Consider the following 26,775-nt stretch of genomic DNA (forward strand, 5'->3'; position numbering starts at 1 on the left):
TGGACTTATTAGAAACCATAGCAATAAGAAGTGAAATATGGGCTTTAATTAGGCAAGTTATTAATGAGTAGAATTTTAACTTATGAAGTGATGAAAAGTGGGAACTATCTGTGTTATTTATCTAATGTTGGCATAGGTCTTGTAGGCCACCTAACTGAACAAATATTTATACAGCTCTAAGATAATGAGGATACTGTACAAAATGAATAGAAGGCCAGAAGGAATATTTAATGAGCTGGAGGGGATGAGAGGATCTCACAAAAGAGATAACTCTTAAATAACAAGTAGGAATTTGCCAAGCTGGCAAGTAGAAGGGTATTTTTGGAAGGCAGGGTAGCCAGCAAGAGCAAAGACCAGAGATGGGAAAAGAGCTGAGTCTATTACAGGAACAAGTAGCTCAAAATGACTGTATTAAAATCTGTGAGAAAGAAACATTAATCTTATTCTTTTTTGTTTTAAAGATTTTATTTATTTATTCATGAGAGACAGAGAGACAGAGAGGCAGAGACACAAGCAGAGGGAGAAGCAGGTTCCATGCAGGGAGCCCGACATGGGACTTGATCCCGGAACTCCAGGATCACGCCCTGGGCCGAAGGCTGCACAAAACCACTGAGCTACCTGGGCTGCCCTAATCTTATTCTTAAATCCCTGACATGCTTTGGTAGCTATTGCCTGGTAATTTTATAAGAAAATTCATATTGTTGATAGGAAGAATGAAACCAAATAAGATATTTTCTAGAAAAAAAAAAGATATTTTTTAGGATCCAAAGGATAACTTGATTTACTTTCTGTCCAGGTGATATGCCAAAGTTTAATTCATTAAGTCTTTTCATCTATTCCATAAATGTTCTTTTTTTGTGTGTGTAGAAAAATATATATTTGATCTTCCTTCATTCAATAGTAATAGTAATCTGCTTTCTTACTATGTTGGAGAAATTTGAAAATTTTAACATTTAAGTACAATATCATTTTTTTAAAAGATTTTATTTTTAAGTAATCTCTACCCAGCATGGAGCTTGAACCCATAACCTGGAGACCAAGGGTCAAATGCTTCATCAGCTGAGCCAGCCAGGTGCACCACGATACATTTTTAAGTATAGACAAAGTTCTCGGTATATGTGGTAAATTTTACTGAAGGTGTCTAAAGGGCAGAGACCTTTTTATTTCATTTATTTCCCCCCTTCCCATACCTGTTTGTTATCCCAGAATGAGTCCATTTATTAGTGACATTTCTGGGAGGACAAAGGAACAAATATAAAAGGGTATTGCTAAATCAATAGATATTTTTTTAAAGATTTATTTTTATTTATTCATGATAGACATAGAGAGAGAGGCAGAGACACAGGCAGAAGGAGAAGCAGGCTCCATGCCGGGAGCCTGACGTGGGACTCGATCCCGGGACTCCAGGACCGCGCCCTGGGCCAAAGGCAGGCGCGAAACCGCTGAGCCACCCAGGGATCCCCCTAAATCAATAGATTTTTTTTTTCCAAGGCAAAAAATATGCTGCATGGAAAGTGACTAAATATTAAAGGTAATGAGATATAACCAGTAACCCATCCTATATACTTTCTTTAAAACCTATGTCTATCATAAATAAATAAATCTTAAAAAAAGAAACTGCACGCTTAAAAAAAATAAAAATAAAATCTTAGTTTATTGGGGGTGCCTGGCTGGCAAGTGTACAACTCTTGATCTCAGGGTTGTGAGTTTGAGTTCCACGTTCAGTGTAGAGATTGCTTAAAAATAAAAACTTAAAAAAAATCTTATTTTATTATGCTATAAATCCACTGTGGCTTACTTCCTATTTACTTATGTTAGCATTTTTTAAAGTAGGTATTTGGAAGGAGAGTGTCTTAGATTGGGCTGCCAAGACAAAATACCATAGGCCAGGTGGCTTAGACACCAGTATTTCTCATATTTCCAGACTGAGAGGTCCAAGGTCAAGGTGCTGGCAAGGAAGTTTTCATTTTGAAACCTTTTCTCTTGACTTGTAAGTGCCCACCATCTCTTTGTGTGCTCACATGACCTCTTTTGGGACTGAGGGAGGAGAGAGAGAGAAAGGGAAAGTTCTCTGGTAGCTAGCTCTTCCTACAAGAGCCCTGATTCCATTAAGGGCCCCACCCTCATGACTTCATCTAACCCTAATTATCTCCAAAATGCCCCATCTCCACATACCAATGTGGGTTAGGGCTTCAACATAGGAATTTGAGAGGTACACAAATATTCAGTCAATAACAGAGGGTAATGACTTCCTCCTTAGTATTTTATGTTTTTATCATTTCAAGAAAATTCCCAAAGGAATAGAAGATCCTTTTTTTTTCTTCTTTTTTTTTCTTTTTTATTCATGAGAGACACAGAAAAAGAGGCAGAGACCTAGGCAGAGAGAGAAGCAAGCTCCTCCATGCAGGAAGCCCAATGTCAGACTCGATCTCGGGACTCCGGGATCACGCCCTGAGCCAAAGGCAGACGCTCACCGCTGAGCTACCCAGGTGTGCCAGGAATAGAAGATTTTAAGAGTTTCTTAAAGATGTGATCAAAACTAGGCTTCAGAAAGTCCTGACATGGGGGTCAGTTGAGGCCTGGCCTCCTTATGATTGTGCCTCTGTCATATAGATCTTGTACCATTTCTATTTTTCATTTGCACAGAAGCTGAATATATATTAAGAAATATAGGATAGTTCACTTTAGCTAAAGAGAAGAATAGCTTGTAAGAATTTTGTGATAATGATGATTAAGTCAGCCACCAAAACCGACAGTCTAGTTTTTGGTGTGCAAGTGTGAAGGTATGCTTGGAAGGTAATCACAACTTGGAAATCATGACAGTTGGAAATAAGGTCTCAGTGCCTTGATGATGTCTTTTAATGGAAAGTACTTATTGGTTTCCACTTCCTTATTTTTAACCTGTATTTCCCCATTATGAATTTCCTGGCATAGATATACACAAAACTTTTATTTGCCCAGGGTGTGAGGAGTGAAGTAATGCTGTAGTCTTCTGGTTGAAAATTTTCTTTTTTCTTTTCTTTTCTTTTTCTATTTATTCATGAGAGACACAGAGAGAGAGAGAGGCAGAGGCAGACAGAGAAGCAGGCTCCCGGTGGGGAGCCCAATGCAGGACTCCATCCCAGGACCTGCATGCCCTGAGCTGAAGGCAGATGCTTAACGGCTGAACCACCCAGGCATCCCTTGAAATTATTTCTATGTATTGTAAGAAACTAGCTTAGTGTCTATCTACATTGTATGCTAATAAGAATTTTACCTAGATAGAGACAAGTTAGGAAGATGAAGGAAATTAAACCCCACCTATGTGAATTATTTGGAAATCTGCAAGGGAGATTTGTCTACGGCCTTTTTTTTTTTTTTTTTTTTTTTTACCTATTCAGTTACTTATATTAGTATGAACTCATGGATATTGTGCTCAAGGTGTTTCAGCTTTGGCCTTTAGGGGCTCTTTCATTTGTCTCCTGTGTCCCTTTGACATGATCGTGTAAGTGTTTTTGGATTATTTCCTTCCTGACATTACAGGATTATTCAGACTCGTCTTGTATAGATTCTATCCCAGTCCTAGATTTTGCAGTTTCACTAAGGAGCCCTACTTCCTTTTACTGGAGATGAGATTAGAAATCAAGATTTGGGCGCCTGGGTGGCTCGTCAGTTGAACATCTGGCTGTTGGTTTTGGCTCAGGTCATGATCTCAGGGTTCTGGGATTGAGCCCCACATCAGGCTCTGTGCTCAGCAGGGAGTCTGCTTGAGGATTCTGTCTTGCCTTCTCCTTCTGCCCCTCCCCCGCTTCCATTTTTTTTTCTCTCTTATAAAATAAGTAAATCGTAAAAGTTTTTGTATTGATAAGGTACATATTAATGTGCCAGATATTACAAAGATGAATATTACTTGGCTTCTATCTCAAGTAGTGTACCATGTAGTGGGGAAGAAAGGAAGTTAAAATGGAATTTAGAGAAATGAGGGCTGTATTAAGTGAATAGGACTTTTTCCTGACATCTGTTGGAGATTAGAAAAAAATTTTTCTAATTTTTATTTTTGTTTTTTTAAGATTTATTTTATTTATTTATTATTATTTTTTAAGATTTTATTTATTTATTCATGAGAAACACAGAGAGAGAAAGAGGGAAGCAGAGACATAGGCAGAGGGAGAAGCAGGCTTCATGCAGAGCGCCTGATGTGGGACTGGATCCCGGGACTCCAGGATCACGCCCTGGGCCAAAGGCAAACGCCCAATCACTGAGCCACCCAGGCGTCCCTTAAGATTTTATTTATTCATGAGAGACACACAGAGAGAGGCAGAGACCTAAGTGGAGGGGAGCCTGAGGCAGGACTCAATCCCAGGACCCCGGGATCATGACAAATGCTCAACCACTGAGCCACCCAGGTGCCCTCCAATTATGCAAAAATGCATAATATCATTTATGTTAATTTTGGTTTATTTATTCATTCATTCATTCATTCATGAGAGACACAGAGAGAAAGAGGCAGAGACACAGGCAGAGGGAGAAGCAGGCTCTGCAGGGGGCCGGACGTGGGACTCGATTCCTGGTTTCCAGGATCAGGCCCTGGGCTGAAGGTGGCACTAAACTGCTGAGCCACGCGGGCTGCCCCTCATTTATGTTAAAGAATAAATCAGGGGCACCTGGCTGGCTTAGTCAGAAGAGTGTGCAACTCTTGATCTCCAGGTTGTGAGTTTGAGCCCCATGTTGGGTATAGAGAATACCAAAAATAAATAAATAAAATCTTAAAAAAGAAAGTCAGTGGCTGCCCATCAGAATTACTCAAAAACTATTAAAATTCAGATTCCTAAAACCATTCAAACCAACCAAATCAAAATCTCTGGGGCTTACAGTGGAGGGATGGAGGTGGATGGGAGGGAGGTGGGGTTGAATCTCCGTCATTTTATCTTAATTAATTTACTTTTTTAAGATTTTTATTTATTTATTCATGAGAGAGACACAGAGAGGGAGAGGTAGAGACACAGGCAGAGGGAGAAGCAGGCTCCCTGCAGGGAGCCCGATGTGGGACTCGATCCTGGAACTCCAGGATTATGCCCTGAGCCAAAGGTAGACACTCAACTGCTGAACCACCCAGGCATCCCAGTCATTTTATCTTTAATGAAGCACTCAAACAACTCTTCCACAGCCAGTCCAACAACAAATGAATACAAATTATAAATCCACACAGTCTCCATATATATAAATGCATAGAAAAATTACCTAGAAAGACATCAAATTTGAGAGGATAATCAGAGAAGGGAAAGATAGAGTCTTTTCTTCATTTTTATTTTTTTTTTAAGATTTTATTTATTTATTAGAGAGAGAGAGAGAGGCAGAGACATAGGCAGAGGGAGAAGCAGGCTCCATGCAGGGAGCCTGATGTGGGACTCGATCCTGGGACTCCAGGATCACGCCCTGGGCCAAAGGCAGTGCTAAACCGCTGAGCCACCCAGGCTGCCCCGTCTTTGTTTTTTTTTTTTTTTTTTTTTTTTTTTAGATTTATTTATTTTTTTTAATTTTTTTTTTTTTTATTTATTTATGATAGTAACAGAGGGAGAGAGAGAGGCAGAGACACAGGCAGAGGGAGAAGCAGGCTCCATGCACCGAGAGCCCGACATGGGATTCGATCCGGGGTCTCCAGGATCGTGCCCTGGGCCAAAGGCAGGCGCCAAACCGCGGCGCCACCTAGGGATCCCCCGTCTTTGTTTTTTTAAAATTAATTTTTAACAGCCAAAAATATACATACAAAATCATACAGAGGGATCCCTGGGTGGCGCAGCGGTTTGGCGCCTGCCTTTGGCCCAGGGCGTGATCCTGGAGACTCAGGATCGAATCCCACGTCGGGCTCCTGGTGCATGGAGCCTGCTTCTCCCTCTGCCTGTGTCTTTCCCTCTCTCTGTGTGACTATCATAAATAAATAAAAATTAAAAAAAAAAATCATACAGAGGTGCAGCCATGGGAAACAGTATGGTAGTTCCTTAAAAATTTAGAATTACCATATCCTGCAATTCCATTTCTGATTATATGCCCAAAGGAACTGAAAGGATGGACTGAAACATTATTTGTACACCTATGTTCACAACAACATTGCTCATAATAGCAAAAAGGTGGAGATAACCTAAATGTCCAGCTGATAAATGGATAAACAAAATGTAGTATATACACACAAGGGAATATTATTCATCCTTAAACAGGAATGAAATTCTTACACCTTCTACAATATGGAAGGAGCCTGAAGACATTGTACTAAGTGAACATGCCAGACATACTAGGGTAAGTACTGCAGGATTCTACTTGTATAGGTATCTACAGTAGTTAATACATCTAGACACAAAGCAGATGGTGGCTGCCAGGGGCTGAGGGAGAACAGAGAGTTATTATTTAATAGGTATGGAATTTTAGTCAAGGAAGATGAATAGTGGTGATGGGCATCAATATGAATATACTCAGTGCCACTTAACACTTAAAAATTATTAAAATGGGGATCCCTAGGTGGCTCAGCGGTTTAGCGCCTGCCTTCGGCCCAGGGCATGATCCTGAAGTCCCAGATTGAGTCCCACATCAGGCTCCCTGCATGGAGCCTGCTTCTTCCTCTGCCTGTGTCTCTGCCTCTCTCTCTCTCTCTCTCTCTCTCTCTCTCTCTCTCTCTCTCTGTGTCTCTCATGAATAAATGGGTGAGATCTTAAAAAAATAATAATAATAAATAAAATGATTAAAACGGTAAATTTTATGTTACATATATTTTACTACAATTTAAAAAAAACTGTATAGGACACAGATGCACAACTCAAAAGATAATAAAACGAACCACTTTGTACCCACATCCATGTTAGGAAATAAGGCATGACCAGGATATATTCAGCTTCTGTGTGCCCCTCTCATTACCCACCTCAGACTCAACCAAAAGTAAACACTATGCTATTTAAAGAATAAGACTACTTGAGTTTTCTGTTTCTTCTGGAGTCAGTTTTGTAAATCCTATCTTTTTCTAGAAATTTACACTTCACCTAAGAGAACACAGAAGCCAGAATCAACTATAGCTTTCATTACCCACATAATTTAAACTTAGACTATTGACAAAACAGAAATGAGCTACAAAGGGATGCCTGGGTGGCTCAGCAGTTGAGCGCCTAACTTGGGCCCAGGACATGATCCTGGAGTCCTGGGATTGAGTCCTGCATCAGGCTCCCTGCATGGAGCCTGCTTCTCCCTCTGCCTATATATATATATCTTTCATGAATAAATAAATAAAATCTTAAAAAGAGAACCGAGCTACACAGATGTCATCTACGTAATGGGTAAGTACCCTTAATCAAGGTATATATCCTCTGAAAACTTTCAATTTATGATGAGCCATTTAACATTTTCTAATCTCTAGGGCACCTATGATTTTTGGATCATAGGGCAATTCTATTTTTAACTTTCTTTTAGAAGTATCTTAATTGTTCTTGGGGCATTTGGGTGACGTAGTTGATTCAGTGTCTGACTCTTGGATTTCAGCTCAGGTCCTAATCTCAGAGTCATGAGATCAAGCCCTGCGCTCAGTGCAGAGTCTGCTTAAGACTCTCTTTCCCTCTGCCTTGCTTCCCCATCACCCCACTTACACACATAGCTCTAAAGTAAATAAATCTTAAAAAAAAAAAAAAAAAAAAAAAAAAAAACCCTTGCCACTCTTTTCTTTAGTTGGCTTTTTTATACAATGCTTTTAAATTTACAATTTTTTTTTTTTAAACTGTTTTCCCCACTAAATTTCCTAAGGTCTCTCTCTCTCTGTCTCTTTTTTTTTTTTTTTTTTAAGATTTTATTTATTTATTCATGAGAGGCACAGAGAGAGAGAGGCAGAGACACAGGTAGAGAGAAATAGGCTCCATGCAGAGAGCCTGATTTGGGACTCAGTCCCGGGACTGCAGGATTACACTCTGGGCCGAAAGGCAGACGCTTAACCACTGAGCACCCAGGCATCCCAAGATCTATATTTTTAATAAGATTTAACTAGCACTGCAGTTGAATATATCAGTCCAATTTTATTACTGTTATTTTTTTTTTAAGATTTTATTTATTTATTCATGACAGATACAGAGAGAGAGAGAGGCAGGCTCAATGCAGGAAACCCGATGTGGGACTCGATTCCGGGACTCCAGGATCACGCCCTGGGCCAAAAGCAGACACTCAACCACTGAGCCACCCAGGCATCCCTTTATTACTGTTATTGGGGGTATTACAGGCATACCATACAGTTTTCAAAACTTTACATAGAAGATAACGTTTTAAGCATTGGGTTCTCACACAAGATGCTATTTTGTCCTACTTTCAAACACACAAAAAGAACAAGTTTAAACTTCACTCCAAAATTATGTAAGGTAGAAAACTTCAAGATCCAGTAAAAGAATGAAATAATAAAGAGAACAAAAGTCTCCCCTGCATTAAGGATTGACCAGCAATGGTCAATGATTAAGCAATCACCATTTCATGACTTCAGTTTTAAGAAAGGCTAACAGCTTTCTGGTTTACTCATCCATTGCAGATCTACTTCAATGAAAGGGGTACTTTTTAAAACAAATTCTTTTTACTTGATACAAGTAAATACTTGTTTAAGTATTTCCTTCAAAAGGAAGTGTCCCGGGATCCCTGGGTGGCGCAGTGGTTTGGCGCCTGCCTTTGGCCCAGGGCGCGATCCTGGAGACCCGGGATCGAATCCCACGTCGGGCTGCCGGTGCATGGAGCCTGCTTCTCCCTCTGCCTGTGTCTCTGCCTCTCTCTCTCTCTCTCTGTGACTATCATAAATAAAAAAATAAAAATTAAAAAAAAAAAAAAAAAAAAAGGAAGTGTCCCTTTTTTTCCCCCTTGTCCTTATTTGGGAATATAAAAATTTGTTGACCGTATGTCACTTGAAAAAAAATTACTGATCTGTGAAATTCATTAAATCTGGGAACCATTGTGATAGAATCTTTCTGCAAAAGGCTAAGAAAATTCTGGCCTGCAGTGGTTTGTGCACACTTCTCTCATCAGAAGGAAGGTGCATAATCACAGAAAAATCTGAACATCTTCAAGATAGTAATGATTTGCTTAGGTTCTGTATATATATATATTTTTTTAAAGATTTTATTTATTCATGAGAGAGACAGAAGCAGAGACACAGGCAGGGGGAGAAGCAGGCTCCATGCAGGGAGCCCGATGTGGAACTCGATCCCGGGTCTCCCTGATCGGGCCCTGGGCCAAAGGCAGGTGGTAAACTGCTGAGCCACCCAGGGATCCCCCCCCCCCTTTTTTTTTACTTTTTGATAAGGAAGTTTTTTTCCATCAGAATATGTAGGAATTAACATTTAGGTTTTGTTGTTGACTCTAAAATGAATTCATCAAGTTGTATTTGCTTGTTTATTCCTAAGCTCTTGTATGGTTGCTGTAAACAATTTTCTTTTGTGGCCTTAAGGGGAGGGGAGGAGGCAGATGACTGCAGTGTAGTAATGCTTAGTACTGCTGACAGATACTTAGTATTGTGGGAGCATAGAGGGAGATGTAGGTATGTTATGAGCATTTCTATAGCCTGATACAGTCAGTTTTGAGTGAATACAGTTTACTAACTGTTACAGTATGGTTATCTCATCCTTTTGCATTTTTCTTACTTTCTTTTTTTTTTTTAATTTTTATTTATTTATGATAGTCACAGAGAGAGAGAGAGAGAGAGAGAGAGGCAGAGACATAGGCAGAGGGAGAAGCAGGCTCCATGCGCTGGGAGCCTGACGTGGGATTCGATCCCGGGTCTCCAGGATCACGCCCTGGGCCAAAGGCAGGCGCTAAACTGCTGCGCCACCCAGGGATCCCTTTTCTTACTTTCTTAAGTAATTTTTTTGAGAGGGAGAAAATTTCCAAACCCAGTATAATGTACCTTTTAATGCGACTTTGTAAAAAAATTTTAAAAATTAAAAATAAAAATAAATAAATAAATAAATAAATAAATAAAAACAAAAAAAGATAATGCGACTTTGTAATCGTGACTCCTCTGATTCATACTGTATTTCCAATGAAAGCCTTTTGTTTAAATTACTGTTAGATGTTAAATTATTACAATCCTAATTATTCTATATTTTGAACATTATTACTCTTTTTGTAAAATCTAAAAATTCAAGAGAAATAAAAAAATTCAAGTTCTCACAAAATATAAATTTGTGTATTAGGGATCCCTGGGTGGCGCAGCGGTTTAGCGCCTGCCTTTGGCCCAGGGCGCGATCCTAGAGACCCGGGATCGAATCCCACGTCGGGCTCCCGGTGCATGGAGCCTGCTTCTCCCTCTGCCTATGTCTCTGCCTCTCTCTCTCTCTCTCTCTGTGTGTGTGACTATCATAAATTTAAAAAAAAAATAAAGTTCTGTTATATTATTTCCATTCATGATATAAAACCACACTTTTCTTTTTTTTTAATTTTTTTTTATTTTTTATGATAGTCACAGAGAGAAAGAGAGAGACACAGGCAGAGGGAGAAGCAGGTTCCATGCACCGGGAGCCCAACGTGGGATTCGATCCCGGGTCTCCAGGATCGTGCCCTGGGCCAAAGGCAGGCGCCAAACCGCTGCGCCACCCAGGGATCCCAAAACCACACTTTTCTTGATCATATACTTAGTAATAACAACCTTTGACTGTTACATATGAATATGAATGCTCTGAGGACTGGTCCATTTCTGCTGCTACTCTAAAAGAGTCATAAAGTGCTTTCATTTAATATCCGTTGTTGTAAAGAATAAAAGTATACTAAGTGGGTAGTTTGGCAAAATACTTTTTGATTTCCTTAAAGGGAGTCTTAATTAGATAACACATTGATGAGTTAACCACTTAAAAAGCTTATTGTGGCTGATATCTCTTATTAGGTTTGGAATCCTGTATAGAAATAGCTCTCTGAATTTGCTTGTCAAAATAGCTCACAGTTTGCTAATAGCAGCAGTAGTTACGCCAAATTATTCTATTTCTACCATTTGTCAAAACATTGACTGTCAGGAACTAAGGAGTCTCCAGATTATGAGCTTATGTTACTGTAGATGAAATACTAAGTAGTGTATGCAAATTGCATAACACCCATAGAGTAACAAATAGTTTTTACCTTTGTCCAAAAGGTAATTCTGGAAGTAGCAGAGAATATCATTTCAAGAGATAGTAATTTGAAGATCTTTATTCCCTTCACCTTCCCTCATTTCATCCTTTGAAATCCTGCATATTCTTTAAAGTTGAAATGCTTGCCTTTGTGTAATTTCCTGCTCAGACAAATTGGATGCCATCTCCTTCTGTGTTTGTACCATAGGTCTGTCCTGTGTTGGTATTCTTTATTTATGTGTCTTTGGCTCTTACCAGGTTAATGTCCTTGAGAGGAAATAGTGACATATCCTCTTTTTTTTTTTTTTTTTTTTTTAAGATTTTATTTATTCATGAGAGACATACACAGAGAGAGGCAGAGACACAGGCAGAGGGAGAAGCAGGCTCCATGCAGGAAGCTCGACGTGGGACTTGATCCCGGGACTCTGGGATCACACCCTGGGCTGAAGGCAGATGCTCAACCACTGAGCCACCCAGGCGTTCCCCCCCCCCTTTTATTTTTTTAAAAGATTTATTTACTTGAGAGAGAGAGAGAGAAAAAACATGCAAGTGGGGGCAGGGGCAGAGGGAGAGAATCTTCAAGCAGACTCCCCACTGAGTGTGGAGCCCCATGTAGAGCTCGATCCTGCAACCCATGAGATCATGACCTGAGCTGAAACCGAGAGTCAGGCGCTTATCCAACTGAACCACCCAGGTGCCCTGGCATGTCCTTTCCTTTTTTTTTTTTTTAAATTTTTATTTATTTATGATAGTTACACAGAGAGAGAGAGGCAGAGACACAGGCAGAGGGAGAAGCAGGCTCCATGCACCGGGAGCCCGACGTGGGATTCGATCCCGGGTCTCCAGGATCACGCCCTGGGCCAAAGGCAGGTGCTAAACCGCTGTGCCACCCAGGGACCCCTGTCCTTTCCTTTTTAATTTCTGTAAGATGTAAGCACAGTATTTTCACATACAGTAAATGTCTCATTGATATTTGTTGAATGCATGAAGTAAGGTAGAAATTTATATTTTACCATTTTCTATAACTTTTTTATTTGACTTAGAATAATGATAATAATGTAATATATTAATAAGGCTTGTTATCATCTTAGATTGAATCATATTGTGGTCTTCTGTAAATCTGCATATAACAGTATTTTGTACTTTCAGGAGTAGTGTTTTTTTTTTATATGTATATATATATTTTATTTATTCATGAGAGAGACAGAGAGAGGCAGAGACGGAAGCAGGCTCCATGCAGGGAGCCCGATGCGGGACTCTATCCCGGGACTCCAAGATCATGCCCTGAGTAGAAGGCAGGCGCCAAACCGCTGAGCCACCCAGGGATCCCCCCAAGAGTAGCGTTTAATACCTTTTAGCTGACATTAGTGCTGCCCAGGTGGGTAACCCCTCATTGACATCTGTGCGAGGTTGCTGCATTGCTCCTGAAGCCTCAGAAGCCCTCATGTGGAGGGATGACTGTGGGTACTTATCCATTCAATCCAGCCACATGTTCTTCAGTTAAGTTTCGATGCTTTATTTTACTGTCACTGAGAGGTTACCCTTACTGCATTTTTTTTAGTATTTTGAAATTATGAAGAATAATCATGATTGCATTTTAAATCTTCAGCTTCTTTTTAGTAAGTGAAGCATATTTTGATTTTCATAAAGACATGTGTACTTCAAGAGGATTGTTAGATGTCTAGTTGTCAGAAATCAAAGACACAGTTAATCAAATATTGTAGTAGGATCTGGTAAAAACTTGTACGTGGATAACAAAGTAGTTTAATTCCCATCCTGAGTTTCTGTGAATTGATTTTAACTCTTCACTAGTTAATCAGTTTCCTTCAGGGAGTTCAGAGTAATTTTTGGTATCTGCTACCCTTACAGAATCTTTATAAAGTAGGTAGGGAATTTTCATTACTTAGGGGTAAGGGGGTTTTCCCATGTTGTCCTGTGTGCCCTAGCTTAGGTCACACAGTGTTACAGGTAGAAATAGTAGCCAGATCTCCTGGTCTCAAAATCTTTTTTTTTTTTTTAAGATTTTTTTTTTTTATTATTCATTCATGAGAGACACAAAGAGAGACAGAGACATAGGCAGAGGGAGAAGCAGGCTCCTCACAGGGAGTCTGATGCGGCACTTGATCCCAGACCCCAGGATCACGCCTGGAGCCAAAGGCAGATGCTCAGCCGTTGAGCCATTCAGGCATCCCTCTCAGTCTCAAAATCTTAACCTCAATTTATACTTCAGATAGGCAAGGTATATGGAATTTTTTTTTTTTTTTTAAATAAGCTCTGTGCCCAATGTGGGGCTTGAGCTCTCTGAGATCAAGTCACATGCTCTGCCGACTAAGCCAGCTAGGCACACCAAGGTATTTGGATTTTTTTTTTTATTTTTTTTTATTTTTTATTTATTTACTTATGATAGTCACAGAGAGAGAGAGAGGCAGAGACACAGGCAGAGGGAGAAGCAGGCTCCATGCACCGGGAGCCCGATATGGGATTCGATCCCGGGTCTCCAGGATCGCGCCCCGGGCCAAAGGCAGGCGCCAAACCGCTGCGCCACCCAGGGATCCCGGTATTTGGATTTTTAAAAGTGATTCGTATTTAGTTGGATGTAGTCTCATAGTATGCTATATATAGTATAGTATAGTAGTGATACTACTGGGCCAAATAAATTGTTTCTTTAGTACCACCCATCTTGACCCAGCAAAGGGTCGTTGGGAATGGCTCAGGAGTCTGGCAGACTCTCAGGCAAGTGTACACCTTAAAAGGTCAAAATTCAAGGAACCAGAGAGATATGTTAATTCTGGCCAATAAAATATCTTGGCAGCATCCAGTGACATATAAGGGTAGGGTCTGCTATTCCTGGATGGTACTGATGATGTAATTTCCTATTATAAAATAATGCAAAGTCAGCACAAGGGTAGGGTAGTATGAGTAGAAATTTCAATAAACCTTGTACTCATTTGCATGTCTATGCTAGCAAGACAAGATGGCTAGGCATGGTCTCTGCCCTCAAGGAACTCGGACTGCAGTTTGTGGTTTGTCCCCAAAACTTGGGGAAGGCCTAACACAAAGTGAGGGGTCAGAAGAAGATTTTTTTAAAAAGATTTTATTTATTTATTCATGACAGAGAGACAGAGACACAGGCAGAGGGAGAAGCAGGCTTCATGCTGGGAACCCGACATGGGACTCAATCCCAGGTCTCCCCAGGATCACACCCCAAGCTGAAGGTGGCACTAAACCGCTGAGCCACCGGGGCTGACCAGAGGAAAATTTCTTTTAAAGACTTCATGATGGGGCACCTGGCTGGCTCAGTCAGTGGAGCACACAACTCTTGATCTCAGGGAGGTGGGATTGAGCCCCACATTGGGTATAGAGATTACTTTTAAAAAAAATAAAAATAAATAAAGACCTCATGGGGGCACCTCACTGGCTCAATCTATAGAGGGTGTGACTCTTGATCTTGGGGTTGTGGGTTCAAGTCCCACATTGGGTATAGAGATTACTTAAGAAATAAAATCCTGGGATGGGACGCCTGGGTGGCACAGCGATTGAGCATCTCCCTTAGGCTCAGGGCGTGATCCCAGGATCCAGGATCAAGTCCCACATCGGGCTCCCTGCGAGGAGCCTGCTTCTCCCTCTGCCTATGTCTCTGCCTGTGTGTGTGTGTGTGTGTGTGTGTGTGTGTCATAAATAAATAAATATTTTTAAAAATCTTAAGTTAAAAAAAGACTTCATGAAAACCACGTTCAGTGAATTAACAATAACTACATGTGAATTGTTTTGTATGGCTTCTTTTGGCATGAAGAAAACAAAAACTGTTTCAGAATGCCTCCATATCCTGTGGGAATATGAGTGATGATTTCATTACCTAATCATGGAAGTGAAAATGAGGAGCCGTGCAAATTGGTGCTAGGTGTGTAATTACAGAGGAATCGCATCTGAGCCCATCGCTGTGTGTTCCCATTGGCATTTGTGCTCAGGGCCAAGTTCACAAACATGCCTTCAGGAGCATTGCGTTTGATGCTTTTGTGGACAGGGAAATGATTGAATGGGAGAATTACTTAAAACTAGGTATTACAAAAGTGCAAGTCCCCTTATGTCGGCTTGCTAATTGTACTTTGAGAAGATTTGGAAAGTGAGTAAGACGTTGTTTATTGGGCCAAACAAATTTTTATTTCGCTTGGGAAAAAAATAGTATTCTATAAATAAGCTCTTGCAGCCTTCACTGATTCAGTTTGTTCTGACGCAGACCCTAGCCTCACAATCTGTCAAGCTGTTGAGTGAAGGAACAACTGTATTTGAGATGCTATGTTTAAATCAAATGTGAAAAATGGAGCCAAACTCAAGGAATCTGTTTCTTTGGACTCTTTTCCCTAGTAAATTTGAGAGCCGAGTGGGAGTTAAAAATATGATAAAGTCAATAAATTAGGGAAGATAGCCAGTGGGAAGTGAGAAATGATAACTTGTAAGGGAAAGAATAAGAAGGAATATGGAAAGTAATCTTTTCCCAGGAGTAAAAAGTACCCTTGTTTTGCCAGAAAAATTTTTTTGTTTTATATTTTACATGACTCTACTCTTTAGGTTAGGAGTTAGGGCTGGAAATGGAAAGGCCTTCCTCTAGTGAGTTTAAGCATGTGGAAAAACAGCTCACCCAAGGTGGGAGTAACTATCTAGGATAATTTAATACAATTACACTAAACCTACAGTAAACACTCCTCTACTTTTGGGGAATGGAGGGGGATTGCCACTACCTTCTGTCTGCCACTGCCCCTCCTTCCCCAACTAGGAGGACTTAGGCTACTCTACTACTTCTGGTTAGCCACCAATTGTTCACCATCATCAAGATTCCAGCAGCCACTTTTCTAGGATACATTGCAGTATCATGAGCTAATTTGATAGATGAGTTTCTTGGAAGCTATTTCATGAGCTGATTGATGTTTTCACTTTCCTTAATCTGGCCACTCTTCTGGTTTTTTTTTTTTTTAAGATTTTGTTTATTTATTCACAAGAGACACACAGAGAGAGACAGAGACAGGCAGAGGGAGGATAAGCAGGCTCCATGCAGGGAACCCAATGCGGAACTTATCCCAGGACTCCAGGATCACACCCTGACCAAAGGCAGATGCTCAGCCACTGAGCCACTCAGGCATCTCTCATTCTTCCAGTTTTTAAGATGCTGTACATAATTTGTATATATGTTACAGGAGTGGTAGAGATGAGGGGGGAAGAAATTGCTGTTCTTTGCTTTTCCCACCCCCTCATCTTTTGGAACATTTCAGATTTTTTAATAGTTATTTATCTATCTATCTATCTATCTATCTATTTATTTATGAGATAGTGTGAGCAAGAGAGAAAGCACAAGCAGGATCAGGGGCAGGGAGAAACAGACTCCCCTGCTGAGCAGGAAGCCCAATGCTGGTTTGTTCCTAGGACCCTGGGATTGTGACCTGAGCTGAAGGCAGTTACTTAACCAACTGAGTCTCTCAGGGGCCCCCGATTTAAGTATATATATATTTAAAATATATTTTTGTAAATATATTGAATATAATATATTTAACATTAACATTAAATATATTATATATATTTAATTTGTACACCCAGTGTGGGGCTCAAACTTATGATATCAAGAGTCACATGCCCTACTGACTGAGTCAGCCAGGCACCCCTGTAATGTTTCAGATCTTTCTCAAAGCCCCAAGTGTATTTCAAGATCACTCTTCTCGTTCCATTATTTAATAATTCTTTGCAACAGGGCTAGAGGGAATGCTGGAAATTTGTAAGGTGAATGGTCTCAGTAGGTGTGTATGGTCAAGGGGATAGATATATTAGAAGATAAGAAAATGAACTCAGATGTCCAAGAAAGGACTTTCTGCCCATCTGTAAGGAGTATAACTAAAGAAAGTTGTTAGTCCCTTCAGGGTAGGCCTCAGCTTTGGAGTACCCCCCAGCCAGTGGCTGAGTGATAGATGAACCCCATAGTGGAACTCCCTATTTGGCCATCCTTGTTCCTAAACTCTGTTGGACAGACTTTGTCAGGTGTGCATTGAGCTCTGTTCCTCCTGCCCATTCCTGCTTCCTCTTTTTCTTTTCTTTTTTTTTTTTTTTTAAAGATTTATTTATTTATCATAGACAGAGAGAGAGAGACAGAGAGAGAGAGAGGCAGAGACACAGGAGGAGGGAAAAGCAGGCTCCATGCCGGGAGCCCGACGTGGGAGTCGATCCCAGGACTCCAGGATCGCGCCCTGGGCCAAAGGCAGGCGCCAAATCGCTGAGCCACCCAGGGATCCCCCTTCTTTTCTTTTTTTTTTTCTCACAAGAGTTCGCCCCATTAAACCTTTTTCATTCCTAATTTTGTTTTTTTAGCATTTAATTCCCAGAGAATCTGACTTGTGACACACTTCTTACATAAATCACCCTATTCCCTTCATTTTACTGTTATTATCTCAAGGTTTGCATGAAACATCAGAAGGGTGGTATAATTGAGTTGCTTGCCCCTATGTGTGTATTTTAACATATTTTGTGCTCTTTCTAGAAAATTTAGGGAATATGGAAAAAAGTTAAAAATCATCCATAGTGATTTTTTTTAAATTAATTACTTCATGAGAGGTAACTGTTGATAATGGTTTAGTTTGGTAAACTTCAGAGAAAGAAGTGCATTAAACATTAAGTACTCATCTTGGTGGATTTTTCACAGACTGAACACATCCGTATAACAAATCAGGAAACAACTTTACCAGCACTTCTATGGCACTCACTTGGAATAGATGAATTAATTTTGCCTAGTTTTAAATTTGAGATAAGCAGGCCATGTGGTATGTACTCATCTGTCTTTTGCTCAGTATTATGTTTAAGAGATTTATCTGTGTGGGTATCTGTAGTTTCTTGCTGTATTCCATTGTGTGGATTTCATTGTATGAATGTACCACAACTTATCTATTATGTTATTGATAGGCATATATATTGTTTCTGTTGTTTTACTCCCTAGATCTGTTTTGATGCTTTCCAATATAAATAGTGCCTTATATATGGTATTTTAGCTAGTTAAGCCTATTCTTGGAACATTTGTTTTCCTCTTAAGTGAATTGTCTTGGTATAAAAACTAGAAAAACTTTTCTTAATCCACATCCTCAGAATATTCTTATTACTCTTTGTAGGATCCACAGTTTGTTTTTCCTTTGAAGTTTGAGGTCTTGAGTCATGCCAAGGGAGCCTAGTTGCTATACTCTGCTGTCTGCCAGTCAGATGCTTGCCTTAGAACCATCTTCCCCATTTTATGGTTATACCAGAACTCGGCTGTCATTCTGGTTTACAATGGAGATTAAAAAATACAATCAGAAGCCTTTAGTGGTTTGTTAGATTTGGGATGGGCTTAATTTTTGAGCTCTACCTGACAAATGAAGGTGGCTCACAGCCAGAGTGGGAAAGTGCTGAGGAACAGATTACATGTTGAGGGTCTAAAAAGAAAATCATGTACCACTTGGAAGAGTGTGCCTGAGTTGTTTCAGAGCTTCTGACAGAGTTTACTGATGTTTGTTCATTTCCCACTGTAGCTGTTTGAGTGGAATGTCATGGCCAGCTCCTCGGACAGTGAAGATGACAGTTTCATGGCTGTGGACCAAGAAGAGGCTGTGCTGGAAGGGACAATGGAGCAGGATGAGGACCCCCACCCAGCACTGGAGGCTGAGGAGATGAGACACAACAGGTCTATGTCTGAGCTGCCAGAAGAGGTTTTGGAGTATATCCTGTCGTTTCTTTCACCATACCAGGAACACAAAACTGCAGCTCTTGTCTGCAAACAGTGGTATCGACTTATCAAAGGTACTGTGGACAGTAGAAAGGTTTATTTATTTATTTAAAATATGTTTTAATGATTTATTTTTGAGGTCCCAATTTCATTTTCCCCTCTCTCCCTTCAATGTGTTATGATTCTAAAATTTAGTCTGAGAAATGAACTCTGCATTTCCCTTTTCTCTTAATCCTGGTTAGTTTTAGGAACAGCTTGAATCTTATGATATCTCATCCAACTTGCAGTTTTTTTTTTTTTTTTTTTCCAACTTGCAGTTTTAAAGCGAGTGTTCTTTTTCTCTATATTCTTAGAGTTGATCGGGTAGATTGTATTGTTCTTGAACAGGTGAAGTAGGGATGGATATGGGGTAATGGTATAGCTAACATGAATATACCTCTTACTGTTGTCAGGCAGTATTGTGACCGCTTTCCTGTCCTCACAGAGACTCTGGATTGGTAAAGAAATGGAGTGTGAAGCATAGTTAAGTAATTTACCCAAGGTGACACAGGTAGTAAATGGGGGATCAAAGATTCACATTCAGGCAGTCTGGCTTTAGAGTCCATGTTCTTTATGAGGATATCATTTTGTTTCTTAAAGTAGCTAATTGTGGCAAATGTGGGATTGTGCAAACATTTACTGCTCAATTTTATCTCTAAGTGATATGGGCCCTATCCATATCTTTTACTTTTAAAAATTATTTTCTCCTATTTTTCCTCCATTTTCTAATCAAGATTTCAACTTTGGCTAACTGTTGAAATTACTAGATGTGCTGTATTTTTAATTAATAGATATCAGTTAATTGGCTTCATTACTTTAAGATTTATTTATTTATTTGAGAGAGAGAGAATAAGAGCGAAGGGGAGGGGCAGAGAGAGTCCTAAGGAGACTCCCTGCTGAGCGTGAACCTGATACAAGGCTTCATCCCACGACACCAAAATCATGACCTGAGCGGAAACCAAGAGTTGGACACTCAACTGACTGTGCCACTCAGGTGCCCCTTGGCTTCATTACATTTTAGGTGGAAAGGGTCTGTTTTTAATTTAAATTTTTTATTTTTTATTTTTTTTAAATATTTATTTATTCATGAGAGACACAGGGAGAGGGAGAAGCAGGCTCCATGCAGGGAGCCTGACGTGGGACTTCATCCCGGATCCCCAGGATCACACCCTGGGCTGAAGATGGCGCTAAACCGCTGAGCCACTGGGGCTGCCCAAGGGCCTGGTTTTTTGGGGTTTTTTGGTGGGGGGGGGTGCTGTTTTTTTAAATGAAGATGATCAGACCAGTTGAATAATCTTTGATCAAAGTAAGGGTTGTATCAATTTGTTCTTTCCTAGTAGGAACAGGCAGTCAGAGGTATGACAGAGAAAAACCTTAAGATCGTAGCAAGTCTTAAAATCTTTTGCTTTCATCAAGGTAGTTCTCTTGGGGCATAGGGTTGTTGTCAGTTGTTCAGAGTGCACCCTGAAGACTGAGGGATCAGCTAGCTATGTTGAAACTGCTTGCTGGGCCCTGTGCTCATTTCCTCATAAATGGTAATACTGGTATGCATAGCCTGCTTCTATTTGCAGACTTACTGAACTCTTCAGGAGAGATTGGCTGCCTACACAGTGGAAGTAGATGATTCTGTCTCTAAAATAGAGGTAGAAAAATCACAGATGAGGGGCTGTGATCTAATCAAATATATGAATTTATTCTTGGTTTTATTTGGCATTCTTATTATTTGGGGTGTGTATTTTTTTTTCCTTTTTCTCCTTTTTTTTTTTTTTTTTTTTTTAAAGGGAGAGGACCCTTACCTAACCTGGTACTCACAGACTTAAGTCTTCTGGGGGAAGAAAGTCATTGCCTAGACAATGACTTGTTCTATCATTTATTTCCTCCCTGTTCTATCATTAAGTACCTGTCTTTTATTCCTTGCTATCTTACCTCAAATTCAGCTTTTACAAATCTGTGTTACTTTCTTCATCAATGTATAGTGGCAGTGCTGTCACACATTAAGAGTGGCTGTGTTGAGGATCCCTGGGTAGCTCAGAGGTTTAGCGCCTGCCTTCGGCCCAGGGCATGATCCTGGAGTCCTGGGATCAAGGCCCATGTCAGGCTCCCTGCATGAAGCCTGCTTCTCTCTACCTGTGTCTCTGCCTTGCTCGCTCTCTGTGCCTCTCATGAATAAATGAATAAAATCTTAAAAAAAAAAAAAGTAGCTGTGTCTTTTTAATGTTTAATTTCTTTTTTTTTAAAATTTTTTTAATTAATTAATTTATTTATGATAGTCACACAGAGAGAGAGAGGCAGAGACATAGGCAGAGGGAGAAACAGGCTCCATGCACCAGGAGCCCGACGTGGAATTCGATCCCGGGTCTCCAGGATCGCGCCCTGGGCCAAAGGCAGGCGCTAAACCGCTGTGCCACCCAGGGATCCCTAATTTCTTTTTTTATATATATTTTTTATTTCTTTGTTTGAGAGAGGGGAAAAGAGCACGAACAGATGAAGGGGAGGGGCAGAGAAAGAGGGAGAACCAGACTCTCCACAGAGCAGGGAACCTGACTCTGGAACTCGATCCCAGGACCCCAGAGATTATAACCTGTGCTGAAGGCAGACACAACCGACTGAGCCACCTAGGCACCCCTTAGTGTTTAATTCTTAACTGTGAGTTCAGCCAAGGGATAATAATCTTCACTGGAAAACATGTATAAGTACTATGATTCTACTTAAGGATCCACTAAGGTGACATGACTTAAAAAATGATAATGTTCTTTCAAAGTATAACATAATTTGGGATGCCTGGGTGGCTCAGCAGTTTAGCGCTGCCTTCAGGCCAGGGCCTGATCCTGGAGTCCCGGGATTGAGTCCCACATCAGGCTCCCTGGATGGAGCCTGCTTCTCTCTACCTGTGTCTCTGCCTCGCTCTCTCTCTCTGTGCCTTTCATGAATAAATAAACAAAATCTTAAAAAAAAAAAAAGTATAACAATTTGTTGTACTCTTCATTCAGAATGTTGCTCTGTGAAATTAGATAGTCATTTCAAGGGATCCCTGGGTGGCGCAGTGGTTTAGCGCCTGCCTTTGGCCCAGGGCGTGATCCTGGAGACCTGGGATCGAGTCCCACGTTGGGCTCCCAGTGCATGGAGCCTGCTTCTCCCTCTGCCTATGTCTCCGCCTCTCTCTCTCTCTCTGTGTGACTATCATTAATTAATTAATTAATTAATTAATTAATTAAATACAATAAAAAAAAGATAGTCATTTCATGTATTGAAAAGATAGTCGGTTTCAGGGGCAGCTGGGTGGCTCAGTAAGTTAAGTGTCTGCCTTAGGCTCAGATCATGATCCCAGGGTTCTGGGATCAAGCCCCACATTGGGCTCCCTGCTCTTTGAGGAGCCTGCTTCTACCTCTCCTTCTGCCCCTCCTGCTGCTTGTGTACTTTTCTCTCTCTCTCTGTCTAAATAAATAAATCTTAAAAAAAAATGTTTAGGTTGTTCCAGAAATACGAAGCTCTCACTTAAAAAAATAGACCATGTTTTTTAAAGTGGTTTTACATTCATAGCAAAATTGAACAGAAAGTTCAGAGATTTCCTGTGAATCCCCTATCCTTCCTCAATCCACAGCCTCTCCTACTGTCAACATCCCCCACCAGAGTGGTACATTTGTTACAGTCGATGAACCTCATGGACATATCATCACCACCCAAAATCCATAGTTTACATTAGAGTGCACATTCTGTGGGTTTGAACAAATATATAATGACATGCATGTATCCACCATTATAGTAAAAGTTCTCACTTTTTAAAGCATCTTTCCTTAGTTACAAATTCATCTTTTCCTAATTCCGTGTAAGCTATTATCTCTTTAAGATGGACTATCTTTGGTTGCCATGATTTAACCATAGATATTTATGAACACCTGTTATTTTATATTCCAGGCACTGTTTTGTTTTGTTTTTGTTTTTGTTTTTAAGAAAAAAATATTTATTTATTTATGATAGACAGAGAGAGAGAGAGAGAGAGAGAGGCAGAGACACAGGAGGAGGGAGAAGCAGGCTCCATGCCAGGAGCCTGACGTGGGACTCGATCCCGGGACTCCAGGATCACACCCTGGGCCAAAGGCAGGCGCTAAACCGCTGAGCGACCCAGGGATCCCCCAGGCACTGTTTTTACCATGCTCTTTCTCACAAAGCTAAATTATCCCCTAGTCCCTTTGCTTTGGAATAAATAATACCAATTATTTTATTTTTATTACTATTTTTTTAAGTAAAGTCTGCCCATCCTTGTGGGGCTCAAATTCATGACCCAGAGATCAAGAGTCCTGTGCTCTAATGACTGAGCCAAGTGCCTCTACCAGTTATTTTAATGTGTTGCCTCACAATATGACTTAAAGAGGAACAGTTACAGTGTGAGCTAATTTTGTAACCTTGAGCTTTGTAACCCTTAACCTCCTTGAACCATGGTGAAGTGAAAGGATTTGGTCTTCTAGTTTTGAAATTCTCTTTGGGAAGCCGGGTGGCTCAGCAGTTTAGGGCTGCCTTCAGCCCAGGGTGTGATCCTGGAGACCCGGGATTGAGTCCCACGTCAGGTTCCCCGCATGGAGCCTGCTTCTCCCTTTGCCTGTGTCTCTGCCTCTCTCTCTCTCTCTCTCTCTCTTTTTCTCTCTCTCATGAATAAATAAATAAAATCTTAAAAAAAAAATCTTTCTTTGAATGAAAAATCAGAGAAATTTGGAGTTCCTTTAAGAAATTTAAGTCTTACAAGAGTAATAAGACAGTTAATAGATGGAATTTTAATAATTTGAAAAATGAAGTATTCAGGCTGAGGCCTTTGTTATTTTTGTCTTAGGTGTAGCCCACCAGTGTTATCATGGTTTCATAAAGGCTGTCCAGGAAGGACACATTCAGTGGGAGAGTCGGACGTACCCTTACCCTGGAACCCCAATCACTCAGCGGTTCTCACACAGTAAGTATTCACTATGAGAGCAGACGCCATCCTGCCTGTGGTCATATTTCCAAATATTACTTCGGAGGCATGTATTTTGACTTTTTAATGAAGATAATGCAAAATGAAGATTTATATTAATTTTATAATTAGAATCAGAGAAGAGTGTAAGTCTAGGTACAATGTAGGCACCTTGATATAATTTCATATTTGGATTTTTCTAGTATCTGTACTCCAAAGAAGTCAAGGTGTTATCTTCAACTTGACATTTGACATCAAGTCAGAGGAAAACAGGAAAGGAGTGCACAAAGGTATTTCTGAGATCCTTCTTGGGGAGTAGCCAGAGTTTAGCACTAAGTCTTATAATAATTCTTTATTTTAACATAGTATATGTTTAGCAAACACTGAATTTGACTGAGATCACACAAAAACTTTAAACATGAAGGGTATTAATTATAAAATACAAATTTAAATAGTAAAATTATAAATGCTCTGGCATTTAGATATAGTTTTTAAAGTCATTCTAGAATTAACTCTCCATTTTAGTTGACTTCTGTAGACACCATTTATTTTTTTGTGATTCATATCTTCGTCAAAATGAGATGTGGTATATCTTAGGCCGGTAAAGGTGTATTATTAATGGTTCTACATAAAGAAAGTTTGTTGAGGGGGCTCTTAGAAAGTTTCTCATAATTACAGCTTTAATTATATTACTTCCCTGTTCAGAAACCTTCAGTGCTTATTCATTGCTAACAAGTTAAAAGCTAAACTTAGAAAAAAAAAAGCTAAACTTAGTCTTACATTCAGAGCCCTCTTTAATTTGACCCGTGTCCAGATTTACCACTTCATCTCCCAGATTTTCCCAGGAGCTCTCATCTTTCAGGCTGTCACTTTGCCATACTGCTTTCTTCCTTGTTGCATATTCCCATCCACTTAGCTGAAGCCTGCCTTTCTTTGAAGACCCAACTGGGAGTTCTAGCTCCTTCATGAAACCTCTCAATCTTTAGTTCGTAGAAAAGTTTGTCCCGGGACACCTGGGTGGCTTAGGGGTTGAGTGTCTGCCTTCAGCTCACAGGATCCAGGATCAAGTCCTGCATCGGGCTCCCCGCGGGGAGCCTGCTTCTCCCTCTGCCTGTGTCTCTGCCTCTCTCTCTGTCTTTCATGAATAAATGAATGAATCTTAAAAAAAAAAGTTTGTCCTGTTCTGAGCCAATGATGTTGTCTGGAATACTAATTTTGATACTTTTTGATACTAATATTAATTTTGAACTTTTTTATTAAGTTTTTTTATTTTAATTCCAGTATAATTAATATACAGTGTAATAATATTAGTTTCAGGTGTCCAGTGTAGTTCTAGAATTCCGTCATGATAAGTGTATATATTTTGAACTCTTGAGGGGAAGGAGAATATATTGCTTATTCGTGTTACATAAAAATTACCATGAAACCTAGCATCTTAAAACAACATTTCTTATCTTACAGAATTCCTGAGGGTTAGGAATTTGGGAGTGCTTCAACTGGAAGGTTCTGGCCCGGGAACTCTGATGAGGTTGTGGTTAGGGTCAGTCTGTCAGCTGTGGCTGCAGTCCCCTGAAAGTTTGACTGGGGCCCAGGGGCCCTGCTGCCAGGCTCACTCAAGTAACTGTTGACAGGAGGCTTCCGTTCTTTAGGACTTGGACCTCAGCATAGAGCTGCTTATGACTTGTCAGCTGGCTTCCCACAGAATGAATGATCTGAGATACAGAGAGAGACAGACACCAAGACAGAAGCCATGGTGTCTTTTCCAACCTAATCTCTGAAGTGACTACCAATTTTTCTGCTCAATTCTATTCGTCACACAGAGAATGACCAGCAGTGTAAATGCTAGGAAATGAGGACCATCGGAGGCCATATTAAGGGCTGGCTGCCCCAGACCATATGTTGTACTCTCATATCCAGAGGAGAGTTCAGTCCATAATTATAATTTATCATTATCTTTGAACTGGATCTAAATAGATCAAAGTAACAGGCCAATCTCTTCCTGTGTTTTCAGTTCTCTTGTGGAGCTATTTTTACTTGTACTGTTGTAAACTGCCTAAGGCAGTGTGATTCCTGGACTTCTGGGGAGGAGGGCATCTGTGAGACCCTTTCAAGGGTCTGTGAAGTCAGAACTAGTTTTATTTAATATCCCTGCCTTGAGTTTGCATAGGATGCAGCAGTTTTACCCAGCATTGCTTTTGCACCATCAGTGCAAATGTCAACATAGTGAAAAGAGCCATTAACAGCAACTACTGAAAAAAACCCAAACCCAGATACTACAAGTACTACTATTACCACCACTACTACTACCACCTCCTCCTCCTACTCCTCTCCCTCTCCCCTTCCTCCTCAATATTATTACCTCAGACATAGTTTTGAAAGAATCTTGAATGTTTTCAGAAGTATAGACTGTAAATGAATCCTGGCCAAGAATATTTAACGAAATCACAGGAGAATCCATGTTAGGTCCAGTATTTATTGTTGAGGGAGGTTAACTTTAGTTATCCACAGATATTTGGAATAACAAGTGGAGACAGAGTTTCCAAAGACTTTTTTTTTTAATTTTCTTTTATTATTTTTTTTATTTATGATAGAGAGAGAGAGAGAGAGGCAGAGACACAGGCAGAGGGAGAAGCAGGCTCCATGTACCGGGAGCCCGATGTGGGATTCGATCCCGGGTCTCTAGGATCGCGCCCTGGGCCAAAGGCAGGCGCCAAACCACTGCGCCACCCAGGGATCCCCAAAGACTTTTTTTTTTAGACAAGTAATTTTAGAGCCCTAATGGGGGAAATGGAATGAACCTGGGTAAAGTAGAAACCAAGCTGGGAAGTATTTAGGGGTGAATAATTATCATAGCAACAGTTCAGCTTCTTAATGAGAGAAGAAAAAATATTTTTCCATTAACTAGCTTTGGACAGAATTGTCACCACAAAATAGAGACATTATTTGAAGGAGAAATGGAGAGGAACAATACAATGAGTAAG

General features: G+C 40.3%; 1 protein-coding gene across 5 annotated transcripts in view; it reads left to right on the plus strand.

The window, feature by feature from the left end:
- Window positions 1–26,775, plus strand: part of FBXO42 (F-box protein 42) — a 103,011-nt gene that overhangs the window by 30,853 nt on the left and 45,383 nt on the right. For 3 of the 5 annotated variants that reach the window (XM_025447879.3, XM_049106820.1, XM_025447878.3), the window contains 3 exons: window positions 18,620–18,887; window positions 23,678–23,794; window positions 23,998–24,084. In XM_025447879.3, the coding sequence (XP_025303664.3) occupies window positions 18,638–18,887; window positions 23,678–23,794; window positions 23,998–24,084 (454 nt within the window). In that variant the 5' untranslated portion in view covers window positions 18,620–18,637. Of the gene's footprint in view, window positions 1–17,775; window positions 17,882–18,619; window positions 18,888–23,677; window positions 23,795–23,997; window positions 24,085–26,775 lie in introns of those variants that run through there. The other 2 variants (XM_025447880.3, XM_049106822.1) reach the window with 2 other exon arrangements.

The sequence above is a fragment of the Canis lupus genome, chromosome 2 (genome assembly GCF_003254725.2).
Source record: "Canis lupus dingo isolate Sandy chromosome 2, ASM325472v2, whole genome shotgun sequence".
In the NCBI taxonomy this organism is placed as follows: Eukaryota; Metazoa; Chordata; class Mammalia; order Carnivora; family Canidae; genus Canis; species Canis lupus.